Source organism: Crocodylus siamensis, chromosome 2 (assembly GCF_052110815.1).
Source record: "Crocodylus siamensis isolate JL-2025a chromosome 2, ASM5211081v1, whole genome shotgun sequence".
Classification (NCBI taxonomy): domain Eukaryota; kingdom Metazoa; phylum Chordata; order Crocodylia; family Crocodylidae; genus Crocodylus; species Crocodylus siamensis.
The window spans coordinates 141,159,135-141,172,959 of record NC_143396.1 but is presented as its reverse complement, the minus strand read 5'-3'; the positions used below and the strand labels follow the sequence as shown (position 1 = coordinate 141,172,959).

General features: G+C 41.4%; 1 protein-coding gene across 17 annotated transcripts in view; it reads left to right on the top strand.

The window, feature by feature from the left end:
* Positions 1-13,825, top strand: part of SEC31A (SEC31 homolog A, COPII component) — a 71,461-nt gene that overhangs the window by 49,921 nt on the left and 7,715 nt on the right. For 4 of the 17 annotated variants that reach the window (XM_090036933.1, XM_090036934.1, XM_090036939.1 and 1 more), the window contains 7 exons: positions 1,862-1,954; positions 2,670-2,799; positions 4,313-4,663; positions 7,795-7,833; positions 9,720-9,778; positions 11,917-12,189; positions 12,882-13,001. In XM_090036933.1, the coding sequence (XP_089893059.1) occupies positions 1,862-1,954; positions 2,670-2,799; positions 4,313-4,663; positions 7,795-7,833; positions 9,720-9,778; positions 11,917-12,189; positions 12,882-13,001 (1,065 nt within the window). The remainder of the gene's footprint in view (positions 1-1,861; positions 1,955-2,669; positions 2,800-4,312; positions 4,664-7,794; positions 7,834-9,719; positions 9,779-11,916; positions 12,190-12,881; positions 13,002-13,825) is intronic. The other 13 variants (XM_090036937.1, XM_090036935.1, XM_090036945.1 and 10 more) reach the window with 8 other exon arrangements.

The following is a 13,825-nucleotide window of genomic DNA, read 5'->3' as shown; positions in this document are numbered from 1 at the left end:
GAAGAAAGGTAAGGCTGATGGATGAGAGAAGCCTGGCTTTGTTGCGTTACTTCATATAGCAAAGCTTCGGTTGTCTTACAACTGGCTAACCGTAGAAGACATCCTTGATGTAGGATTAAACAGAGGCAACTTTCTTGTGGGGCAGGAAAAAACTTCATTAGATACATGGAAATTTCACAGCACTGAATCTTTTTCTAAATACCATCTTACAAATATTAAACCAGGTATTTTGTTCTGTCTCTTACCTCCCTTTCTCTAACCAATTGCGTTTAGAGGTGATACTGTAGTCATAATAACCTTCATGTTCTTCTGTGGAAAATTCTGTTTCTCCTGGACCTTCGCTTACTTTCTAACCTTTAATGTTAAGAGCTGTGAAAGGAAAACTGTGTTGGTCTATTTAAAGAAAAAAAAAAACAAAAAAAAATCTTGCATTCAAGTGAAATTATGGTTTTAACACAAACCAACAATTGTGCAAAGGAATTTTTGACCTGAAGGCACTTTGTGTTGAAAGCACAGTTATGTCTTTGCATAATTAACAGGGGCTATTACAGACAGATGTGGAGCAGTAGGTAGACCAGACAGAGCAATATAAAATGGAGCAGTTGAGTCTTTACCTTGAGGTTTGTTCATTTTGGCACTGTTTAGAAAAGCATATAAGCATATGTTAAGTCCATTGTCCCTATTCAGGGCCACAACTGAGCATGTGTTTAACTGCTACTTTCTTGCCATGGTCTCTGATGGAATGTTACACCATTTTTCAGTAGACAAGGAGGAGTTATTGAGCCAAATAGATTATTAAGCCACTCATGCTTATAGGTATTTTGGGTGTTATTAAAAAGCTTATTTTTGTTGTTGTTTGGCTTATAATATAACACAGTCTAGTGCTGCTGTTCATTCTACTAAGATCATTCCCAAGCCAGTAGGTAACTTAGTGTTATGACTTTTACTGTGTACAGAAATCTGGCTTTGTCTCATCTCCCATCTCCCTTCACTGATATGCAGTAAGCAATGCAAAATCGGTTTTTCAATGTAGCTTCTGTTGCTAAGTAGCACTCAACCTCTGCAGCTGGAGAGAAGAAGTAGATAGACCCCAAGGAAAGTTTTTTGTTGATTTATTCTTAGTCAGAAAGGTAGTGACTTCAGTATGGGGCTAAAGGACTTTGAAATGGAGAGCTTGGATGAGGAAAGATAATTTCATTTCCAGTAGGAGGCTCTGAGTATTCTGTTGTGTGAAGGGGTTAACATTAAGAAAGAAGATTATTATGCATGTGCAATAGCTGAGTTGCAAATATTAACTTCTTAAAATAATATACTTTGGAGTGTCTTAAACTTTAATGAAAGAAACCCCACTTATATAAAGACAGTAAACTTCCACTTACTTGTACATTTATAACTTTCAGGCTCTGGTTTCTGTGCAGCTCAGTGTGACACCTTAGCCTGGGGTGTGTTTTTGTAGCAGTTATGAAAATGTGATAAAAAGGGGTTCTGTAACACTACCACTCTAGCAGGCCTGGCTTCAGTAGCATGTATAATACTGTTCTAACACCACAGCCTGCTTTCCTTCCTTTCTCTGAGCTCTGTCTTTCCTCTGTGGTTCCCTTTTGAAATCAGAACTTCTAACCTCTTTTCTGTTTGTTTTTTGGTTTGCTGTGATAAAGGTTCTTTTTCCTTTTTACCCCCGAACTTGATTTCCTGGCTGCGTTAGAAATGCAGGCATGCTGGATTGTGTGTGTTCACAGAGTTCTCCTAAACCATCTTTGCATCTGGTTTTGTGATACCCTTTAGGGTTTTTTTTAAAATTTTTATTTAGCTTTTAAAAAAATTTTATTTTCCATGATTGGTATTTCTTTGTTCAATTCAGGTTAGAATTGCCCCTACTGTCACTACCTGGAGTAACAAAACTCCTACTGCCCTTCCCAGCCATCCTCCTGCAGCCTCTCCCTCTGACACACAGGTATAACATTCATTATTCCTCTTTGAGCTCCTGCACCATTTCAGTTATTATTCCGTATACAGTTTGTGCGCTTGCTGCAATCTGGTGCTTTTGGGGGAGACAGAAACAGGTTTTCAAGTTCAGTCTGATTTTTTTTTTTTTCCACACGAGTCTTAATATATTTCCAAATATTGCTCCAGATGGCTAATTTTGCAAAAGCATCACTCAGCCAGTGCTTAATAAAATTGAGCTCAAATGTTAACTTCCACAGCTTCTGTTTGGCTGTAGGGTAATTCAGGTGTGGCAAGAATTGAGTTTTCTTTCCCCTTTCTCCCTGACTTCGGGATTAAGAGGTTTCACCTTAAAAAGAATCTTGTTTGAAAAATCTAGACAGCAGATTTTTGTGACCTACTAAGCATGTATTGGTGCATATTACCTCTTCATTCTATAGATGACTGCATATTTCAAGAATGTCTGCTTCACAGTTACTTATTTAAATGACACTATGTCACTTTGGTTGTGGTTCCCCTTTTTATGGTGCAAAACGTTTGGCTCACAAAAGTGGCAACATGATGGAGGTAGAATGATTAAGATAATTATGGTTTGTGCTGAGTGCTTTTTTTGGCTCGTGATTCAAGTCCTTTAAATGGAAGATTTTACTTTAGCAACTCTTTACAGGCACAAACTAAATCTAATCTTTTTTTCTTTCTCTCTTTCCTGCAATCTTGTTTCCCAGGGAGACAATCCACCACCTCCAGGTTTTATTATGCCAGGGACTGTTAATCCTAACATGCCATCACAGCAGTCCCCATCTCCTGGCTACAGCATGTACTCACAAATTGGGGCACTATCAACTTATCCACAGAGTAAGTAGCAACAACTTCTCTCATCTCTCCCTTGCAAACAGGGGGTTCAAGAGTTTGTTTAGAAGAGCAAGATTGCTAGGGAAACCACTTCTGTTCTTTATATTTAGTAGGGCTGTGCAAAGCTTTGGTCACTGATTCAATCGGTGGAGATTCGACCCGATTTGGCGGCTGAATCTCTGAATCCAATCAGGAGACCCTTTAATCTCTCTGAATTGAATCAGAACCCTCCAAATCAATTTGGAGAGATTCAGTGATTTGGACATAGACACAGCTTTAAATATTTTTTCTACATACCTCAAGGCACCAGGTGGCTCATGGATGCTGGGGTGGATGGAGCATCCCATGGGAGCGCAGGGGGTCCCCAGCGCACTCAGTGGTGAACACAGAAGTGGACCAGAAGCACTTCTGGGTCTGCGACCAAGCACACGGTGGGGCCTCTGCGTGCTCCTGCAGGGCACTCCATCTGCCCCACCATCTCAGTGTTCACAAGCCGCATCTAGTACCTTGAGGTATGTAGAAAAAAACATTTAAAGCTGTGTCTGTGGCTGAATCACTGATTCTCTGAATCAGCATTGAATCTTCAGATTGTGATTCAGCTGAATTGAATTGGGACAGTGATCCGAATCAGTGAATTGAATCACTGTCCCCTGAATCAGGCTGAATCCAAATCAAATATGGCCCGCTCCGGACACCCCTAGTATTTAGGAAGTTCACACAAGTAGGGAAAACAATCCTCCCTGAATAATCCATTGAAGTCTCTCTGACACCATTTGTGGTCACTCACCATACTAAGGGAAACAGTACTTTCCTGCGTCAGAGGCTTAATGTGGGGACTAAATTATTGTTCTGGAAGTTTCTCAGAGAAACAGACCCTGATCTCTCTAAAATGTTTCCCTTAGTGTTCATTCTGAGTGTGTTTTACAGCTAAAAGTTCTTGTCAAGAAGCAGATAGCCCTCTGATAGTCAGGGGCCTGGTGCCAGAGTAAGTAATTTTCCCTGCTTCCAATAAGAAGTCAGAATAAAGTGATGCTGAGGGTACAAGCACTGGATCATTGTAGGAAATGGCTTGCCACAAAGGTAATTCAAAAGGAAGGGGAAAGGAGGATGTGAATACTTCCACTAAGGAAATCTGAGATGGGTACAGTCTGAAACTCAGCCACAGAAAGGGCCAAGCTACCATCCTTACCTTACACAAGTAGGAAACCCAGTTCATCACCTACTAGCACCAAGACCCATAGCTAGCTCAGGAGAGACCCTACCAATATCAGAAGCTCAAGCTTGCTACACAAGGCAGGCTTCTTTTGTAACCGAGTGTTTTTTCTGTCCAGAAAGCTGTCAAGCTTGTCTGAGGCTGAAGGCTTCCATTCAGATCAAATCAGAAAGAAAGATGTGATCTTAGTCAGGAAGAGGAAATGGGCCATCAAAACTTGAGAAGAGTAGCTTTTTCCAAATCTAAAAATATTAACATGATGTGTTTACTAACTAACTCTCTCCCGTTTCTTCCCTTGTGTAGCGTATCAGCCAACCCAGCAGTATTCTTTTGGAACAGGGGGACCAGCTCTTTATCAGCCCCAACAGCCTGCAGTGCCTCCTGCTTCAGCTTCGTACCCTAACCCTTCTCCTAACCCTCCTTACATGCCTTCTGCTTCTCCGCATTCCATGCCCTCTCCATTATACCCAGCACAGCCTCAGCCCTCTCCAACAAGCTTGAATCCTGGTGCTTCTTTCCCTCTTCCTTCAACTGGTGCATCCTTCCAGCATGGCAGGCCAGGAGCTCCAGCAACTTCTGTGGCTTATGCATTGCCTACTGGACCAACAGGTACTCTGCCTGCCACCAGTGAGCTTCCTGCATCCCAAAGAACAGGTCTGCGCTTGAAAGGGGGGGGATTGTTTTGCTTTTGTGTGGGTTATGATGTTTGTTTGTTTGCCCAGTGAATGATGAACTAATTAGTATAAAATATTACAGTGCTGTAGTATTAATGAACTGTGTTTCTAAAAATGGCATTATCCTTTTGGGCATCCTGCAGTGGGAAAGCCTTGTCTGCTACAGTTTGGAAGTACTATAGTTGCAGCTTGCGAACTCGGGTGTTCTGGAAGTTGCACCATGCTTCTGAAAGAGGGAACCCTTCTTTAACACCAATCAGCAAAACGGAGTTGGGACTACATTAATATACCTCTGAGACCAGCATGATATGACTGGTGAACCAGTATATAAATTTAAGCAAATTCTGAAGCCGTGGCATGGCCATTGAGCCAAATGCTTCTCTTGTGTCCCAATTTAACCAGTGTAATCCCTCAGTAATATTATTCCTGATTTACAGTGCTTACACACGAAAGGCTATATGAAAACAAGAAGAAAATATTTTTTCATATCCTGATCAACAACAGAAAAATGTGGAGAGGGCAGATTTAAGCCACCAACCAACCCTGCAAAAGGTTAAAGCTGCAGAAGAGGAAGATTATGAAAGGCAGAGCAAGTGTCATGTTTGGAGCTAATTTAATTTAAGAAACCTTTTCTCTTGAGCACCCTCTCAGTCATTGGCTCTGTTTTCCTAATCATCAAGTGTGATGGGATTTAGTGTACTTTACCAATGCCCAAAATGATAATCCTCAGCAGTTTAGAAACGCTTGAAGGTGGTATGTTTTCTGTAAGCTGAGAAACAGCATGTGAATGATGCTAGAATGCATGAGCATTTCTGGGTGTGTGCATGGTAACAAAATGTATCAAGGTAGCACAGGACAAAATAACACAACAAGAAAGGTTAAGCATTCATGATTGGTGTTTTCAGTTTATGCTGCTTTTGTGATTTATTGCATGGTGACCTGTCTCTCTAAAGTGTGTAGTAGAGACCATGGCACTGGTTGAGCAAACATCCTAGTGTCATGGTTAACAGGCCTCAAAGGCCTCACCATGGCACTCTTTCTTACTGTGTTCCTAGTGAAGACAATGCATTATGCAGGGCATTATTAATGGGATATAGAGCCCTCCAGGTTGCCATGTGGAATCCAACCCAGATTAGGAGTGACCGAAAGGCCAGTGCTTTTTAGTGATTGATGTGAAACGCATTTGGTCTCGGTTCAGTTCTTAGTGTGCCATCTACATGCATGCACAGTAAACCCGACTTGGCACCAATTGGTTACATTGTCCCTTGGTGGAGAAGTCATAGATGAAAGGGCTGGAGACTGAACTGTTTTTTGACATCTCCTTCCCCCTGCAGTCTGTAGGGTTAGGAAAGAGGTGCCCTTGACCCAAGGGCATGGTGTGGCTCCAGGAATGTGGATGAGACAGCATGGGATAAGCTTGTTTTGCCACTGTTCTGATGACACCTGTTACTTGAATAAACAGGCTTTTGAATGCAAGCCTCTCATTAGAATTACATTCACACACACACATTGTAGGAAGAAGACATCCAGTCTGTCACAGGAAGAGGGGTCAGTTTTGGGACCTGTCAGGGCCTCAGCAGCACTGTAGGGAAATGTGTTTGTAGATGGTATGTCCTAGGGCAGCAATTTTCAACTGTGGTGCCATGAGGCTCCCTCAAGGGTGCCTTATGCATTTCTCCATTAGGGCTCTAATTAGTTGTGTAGCTGTTCACAGTCCAGCATCCCCTACGCTCCATCTGGACACGGGTGTAGGTTAAAAGTGTCCAATCTTCTTTTTGCAGGGAGAGCAGGGCAGGGATGACTGGGAAGGGCTGTGCATCCCAAGGCAGCCTTTCTGCCTGCTTTCAGCAGATACTGGAGCCCTAATACAGGAAAAGTGTGTTCATGGGACACAGATTTTCCTATGCTGGCTGTGCAACAGGCCTAGGGCAGTTCCAGCTGGGAAGCCCTGAGGTAAGCTGCATCAGCAGCCGTAGTGGTTCTCAGCCAGGAGTGCTGACACGTTCAGAAGCGGTGGAGGGAAGCGCTAGCTTTGAAAAGGTTGAGAACTAGTATCATAGGGAGACTCTGGATATCTATCGCCTGTATTCTGTCTCTGGGCTGGGTGTCTTTTCCCTAGCCTGTTGGGATAAGGCATCCTTTGCATGTGGGACTGGTGGTGTACAATTTATTTTTTTCGTGTGAGGAAGAAATGATAGTGAAGTGGATAGAGTAGGAGCTTTTGCTGAGTTTCCTAGCCCTGCAGAAGTATAGCAGCATGCATGGTATAATACAGACAGCATGGTCACTGTACTTTCAGATAAATGCAGGGAACAGGAAACTGCTTTAACAGGACTTTTCCCCTCTAATGTACTTTATATGGGATCCCATTATATTTGGGTCATAATAATGCACTTAAGAGATTTGTCACTGTTAAGTTTCTTGTGTTAAAGGTTTCAGTGAACTGTTCCGTAAAGCACTTTCAGAATTGAGGTAAGGTCTCCCAGCTGTGCGCAGCTGAAGTTTTGGATGTGAATGGCAAGAGAAGTCTTGTAGGTTGGTTTCTGGGAGCCATATACATTTTTCCTGGGTTGATTAGATGAATTATTTTGAATTCAAACAGCAGATACTTAAGGAGCTGATCTATGGGACCCAGCTCATTTGGTTAGTTTTTCTTCTTGTTTGCAATGCATATCTTAGTCCAGTGAAATGTTGGTGCTAGAACATAAATCTATAAAAACCAGGGTTATCATCAAATATGCTTACTAAACTTCAAGATTATTTTCAGATGAACCATAGTAAATCCCCTTCTTTCTTTAAAATAGTATAACTGTTTTTCTGTCCATGGCTACAAGAAACCAGGATTCATCAACAATTATTAGGAGCAACTTGAAATTATGATCTGCTCCATGGGAAAGAATGCAGCCTGGTTTTCTGGGAGGGTAGAGGAGACGTGATTGTGCACATCTGATCGGACAACGTATACCACAAATTAATGCTAGACTTAAACTGGTTTCTTAATTAGATTAGGCACGTCTCAGGTGACACAATCCTCAACTTCTTACAAATACAGGTCAGGTCCTATTTTTTTTTTTTTTTTAAACATCTGTCATTTTTGTATTTTATCTGCAGAAAATCAGTTTACTCAAGACCAGGCCTCTATCCTGCAAGGTGAACTAGCTACAGCATAACATTGAAATCATTAAGCCACAGCATCAAATTAACTGAATGGTCATTAGTAATGCATGTAAGCCTCAGCATATAGACACATTCAGTGCTATAATGATCAATACATTTTTAATCAAAGCAAGTTTTATAATATCTTAATTAAAAGGTAACAGTACAAATGGAATTTTTAACCACAGAAGTAAATTGGTGCTTTTTTTACTGTACTCTTTTATGAAATGGTTGACGGTAGTCATAATGTTGTTTAAAAAAATAATTTCCATAGTATACAGGCTTCCCATCCCCAAACCTTTTGGAAACTAGTCTTCAAGATAGGCAGGAGAACAAAGACCTTGGATATCATGTCATCAAGGGATAGGACTGACCTGTAGTTAGTAAAAACTCAGCTAAAAGAGATTTTTAATTGTTTAATCTGGCCCTTCAGTGTCAGTGGCTATGAAATTAAAAGCTTAAATGCTTGATAAATCTGAAGACAAGTTAATTCTATCCTAAAATAATCCAGTCTGTTACATGAAGATGGATTTGGCATGTGCTAATTAAAAAACTGTGGTGAAAAAGTCCATTGAATTTTTCTTTTGGCCTTTTTTTGGTGGCTTTCTGCAATCAATTCTAATTACTTCAGTTAGGCAGCATTAATGTTGCATTCTAATACACTCTTCCCAATTAAACAGGAATCATGAAAAGATGGGAACAGTTCCTAATTCATGTCAGCTTTGTACTGCAAATTTTGTGGATGCGTAGGAAGTGCTTTTTTTTAAATGTTTCAGATTTCTTATGGAAAAATACTAAATAACATGATTTAAAGATGGTTTTGTGCAGATACCTTCTATATTTCTGTTCTTTCATTGTGGTTATAGAAGATACCAGATTCACTAGTCTGCTCCTGTAGACTGTACCCTACTTTCAGGACCCACTCTGTTCGTAATCATGACTTAATGAGCTGGGTACCCCCGGCTGACAGCCACCTTGTATCTCCAGAGTGTACAGATACACCTGGCCTAGGATTTTTAAGATTCCTCTTGCTGTTAGAAGTATCCTTTCTGTTGTTGTTTAGGACTACATCTTATGGCCATTTAATTCTCTCTTGCAATAATCATTGAGGGTAGCAAGATTCAAAAAACATTTTCAGAAGAATTTTATTAACTTTTTTCCCCCCAAAGTTTTTTGGGATACCAGCTGCTGATTTACTTTTATGGTAACATTAATAGGACTCTGATTGATTACATTCTGATTTGTTCTGTTGGAAAATGGACAGAAATGAAACCTTCATAAAATTGCTGACACCATGTTAACTTGCATTGCTTGCATGGCAGGGATGCAAAAGTGTAACTACATTTTTTGCCACATTAAGCAGTTGCCACCATTTTTAGAGGGTTTGCATATGTAAAATCACTCTCCTAGAAAATGGGAGAATGCTAAATAGTTTTTTATGTTGAATCCTAGAAACATTATTTAATGGGGTCAAGATTTATACTGTGTAGGAGGAGGAGAGGGGACTGCTCACCCAAGATGATAAGGTCTTTCCAGCTTAGTTGTTAAACAGAAAAATTACCTAACCTACCTAAGGTACTCAGAACATAAGGACTTTCACTATAATGAATTTCAAGACTTTCTGGATAGTGCAGGGAATATGTGATTTTTACTATAATGGATTTTAATGGTGCATAAATGGAGAAGCCCAGTTTTAGTTAGGTGGTCCCCAACTGCCAGTTTTACAATTATGGAAGAGAGCCAGTTCAATGTGAGAGATGCACATATTGCTGAGGCAGTGAGTTTAGAGGAGTAGTGCAGAAAGTGGACCTCTGGCCCAACTTCTGGGATCCTAGCAAACAGTTAATGTGAGATTTCTTTTCTTCTTGTTGATCTTCCAGGACCTCAGAATGGTTGGAATGATCCTCCTGCATTGAACAGAGTTGCAAAGAAAAAGAAGGTACTGTAAGAGATGGGTATATGACTAGGTAGGACTTGGATGGGCTGCTCTACTGGACAAGACAGGAAGGAACTACCTGGATCAAGTCCAGTCCCTACTAAATTACTTGCAATGCAGTCAAATAGTACTATTAACTAAAAGTTACAAAAACCATTGTTGGAAGAAGGAAAAGGAAGCGTTACTGCCCAATGCCAATTTAATAGTACCATGAATAACTCTTGCCATTCATTCAGGGAAGATATAACTGTTCACCATACATTGTTTCCTAAAATATGTATGTATCCAAAAGCAATTAAATTTTTGGGGAAGCCATCATGACAACAATACCTTAGGCTGTTTTTGTCTGTGGAAAAGCTGCTGAGTTGTGCATGGGATTTTACTTACAACTAGATCCAGAATTTATGTAAATTCTCAGACCTCCAATGACCTCACATGCAGTATAATTGAGGATCTGGCCCCCAGGTTCTAGTAAAGATAAGACAAGCATTGTGATGGAGAGCATGACATCAACTTCAGTTTTTATAAAAGAACAAGGGTGGGGAATTGCAGCATGATCAGCACAGGGGACAGAAAGTCAATGCTAATAGGCTAGAAAGACTCTTTCAGGCCACTGGCTCAGGCTGAACTTTTATCTGCCAGCAGTCATAGTAGCCCAGGTGAAATTAGGTAGTTGTGATCAATTTTCATGCACAAATGCCTTTAGCACAAAACCTGTGAGAATCTTTACCATTATGGCATTTTCACTGGCTAAGGTTTGGAGTGTTCATGGAGGCAAAGCAACAGTAACTTGTACCTCTGCCATGTAGTCTTTCCAATTCAGGATTTGTAAACTTTGCCAAAATGGAGTGGGGAAATTTTCACTGCTCCCCTCTGTGCTGAGCCTGCTCCTGAGTTTTAGAACCCAAAAATGTCAACGTAGTAGGATCTTTTGGATAGGGCTAAGGTTCACAGATAGAAAGAGAGAACGTACCAGTCTACATTATTTCCTGCTGCTAAAAGATGATGCAGTAATAAACACTGATTAGGAAACATTTTTTTAACTTGGATTGTTCTTGTTCTTGTGGTATGCTTTTGTCATCACCATAACTGCTGTAATAGAAACTGATTTTTAAGGATTTTTTTTTTTTTTTTTTTGAAGTAAGGAGTCATGGACTTTGTCCCCTGTGCCCTATTTTCTGCTGAACAAGACTCCATCAAGAACACCTATGCATTGGTCCTGCACATACTCAGTGTAGTCCAGCATTGGGTTTTAACAAGTTTTGAACTATTTGGTTAAATATTAGTAAATGGTTTTACAAGAATCTTTATTCTTTTAAAGAATAAAGAGAGCCAGTTTTTGCATTGCCTCCTGGAGCCGAGGTATAACTTTTCAATCATTATCCCATGACTAGTGACTCAGTGTTTTGTTTGTTAAGAATTGAGTGCTGTGACATACTTAACTATAAATACAGCTTTTGCCTTTATTCAGTTATGATCAAAACATGTCTCCTCCCACAACAGTCAACACTCAACATCTTGGTTCCCTCTCAACATCCATTGTTCCCTCTCAAGGCAAAAAAGCACCAACATTCTCTTTAGGGTTGGTGTTCTATAGTTGTAGCAAAGATCAGCATCCCATTTAGTCACTGTTCTTTCCTCTGTCAAACAATGTCTCTTAACATCTAGGGCCACAAAGAATTAGGCGCTATTTCAAAAACATGCTAATAATTTGATATAATAGAAATATTTTTGTCAGAGGCTTGAATCTCATTTGAATGGTTCATTGTTTGCATGGCACTCTCCATGGCCTAGGCCAGCGATCAGCAACCTTTTTACAGTAGTCAGCCACAATGATCTGGCTCAGGTCTGGGGCAGGCCAGTGTAAGGTCTTGGCCACCACCACTACTTCCTGCCACTTGGCCACAGCATGGGCAAAGCGTTGGAGCCACAAGCTGAATGCAGCCCACAGGTTGCCAACTCTTGGCCTGTGCACTTATAGTGAGCATCTGGGAGAAAGGGACTGCATCTTACATATCTGTATTACTATGGGATATTAAGTAGATAGGATTATTGTACAACAGTTCCTTTTGGGGAAATGATAAACAGCACATGTCAAGCAAACTTTTTATTGCCCTTTCTCCTTTTTTTCCTATTTTAAGATGCCTGATAATTTCATGCCTCCTGTCCCCATCACATCTCCAATAATGAATCCTCTGGCAGATCCACAATCCCAGATGCAGCAACCTCCAACTTCAGCACCACCTGCAGCCCAGGCTGCCTTTCAGCCTTCGCACCTTCCATCGGGACAGCCTGTTTTACAAAACCCTTTCCAGCCTATTCAGCAGCCCCTGGGGCAATTGATCATGCCCCCTGCTGTCTCAAAGCCCAGCACTGAGGGGGCACCAGGAGCCCCAATTGGCAATACCATGCAGGTAAGTGTAACTAGTGTATTTGTTAGATGATATGTTTAGATTAAACTGATAATACATCTCTTGCACTGTAACTGAAACAAGCCTCTTTCAGTCAAGGTGAGGAGTGTTTACATGGTGGTTTGCTAAATTTAGTAGTTTAGCTAAATGACTTTAAAAACTGCCTTGAGTTAAACAAATGCAGTATTCCTAAGCAGATGAAGCCTGAGAGAAAAGGCAGCATCCAGAAAAGAATCATCCTTTGTTTGTTTCCATTAACCCGGATGTTAATGGATTTATCTCCTTTGTTCAAAAAAGAAGACTACTAATCCCATGCAGGTGTTTACTTTCCTAACTAGAAGAATCTAAGTGTCTGAGTTTTTAACCATCCTCCCCACTCTGAACTTTGTGTTTATAACCAAATGTTTAGTTGCTGATACACTGAATGTAGTACAGTGCTTAGTCTGGCAGCCTAGACAAATGAACAGTATTTCCAAGAATTGTTACAGCTGCCCTGTGAACAGTGCACATCATATGCCCCCTTTTATCTCAGAGACCAATAATACCATCCCCCCAGGGTTATCAACTTCACAGGTATGCAGGCAAGGAGTAGATAAGTGTATTCAGATTGTTAGTAACTTGGATCCAGCTTAGAATTAAAAAAAATACACATAACTGAGTAAATACAACCTGCTCACACACCACTTCTTCTTTAGCATGTCCAGTCATTGCCTACAGAGAAGATAACAAAGAAGCCTATACCTGATGAGCATCTAATTCTGAAGACCACGTTTGAAGCTCTCATCCAGAGATGCTTGTTGTCTGCCACTGATCCAGTAAGTCTCTGCATTATATCATACATTTGTGAGGTAATTTTGTGTCTGACAGTATTATACCATATGTAATCAAATAGACAATGACTCTGATTTATAACACTACCTCCCAATAATTAGAGTCTATAAATGGAAAAAATTGATGGCAACTGTGGATCCTCCTGGATCATGGTGTATGCATAAGGTCCACCTAGACCTTTGATACATATGCCTGGGCAAGAATTCTTGGAGGAGTGGAGGCTGCTCAGAACTTCCATCCTCCCTTTAGGCCACTGCGACAAAATCCAAAGACCAGATGTTTGGTGCCTCCATTGCTGTAGTTGTATAAGAGTCTGGGCATTGAACCCAGGTCTGCTGTAAGGTAGGCAAGGATGCTACCACTGAACCACCAGGGACTCCAAATGAAAAATATATAAATTTATTGCTATCCAGTGCCACGGAGTGGGGCCTGCAAGCGGCTGTGAGCTCACTAGTGCCCCCTGCTGTGTCAATTAAGGTGATCCAGCACCCTCTTCTTGCCCGCCACGTCTTTGTTCTTATAAAGTTCAGTAAGGGAGGCTGCCTGCTTCCACCTTGGAACGGAGGTAGTACCAGTGCAGTGTCAAGTGGGGTGCTCCAACACCCCCAGCCTTATGGGCAATGCGTGCCTCCTACCTCCCCTTTAGCCTGCCCCTCGCAGCTATTCCTGGACGTTATTCTGTCCTTGCCCTCTGGCGCCCTCTCTGGGGCCCCCTGGGCTCGTCCCGCCCTGGTGCCCCTCCTCTGGCACCCCTGGGCCTGTCACCCACCTGGCGCCCCTGGGGCTCATCACGCCCCGGTGCCCCTCT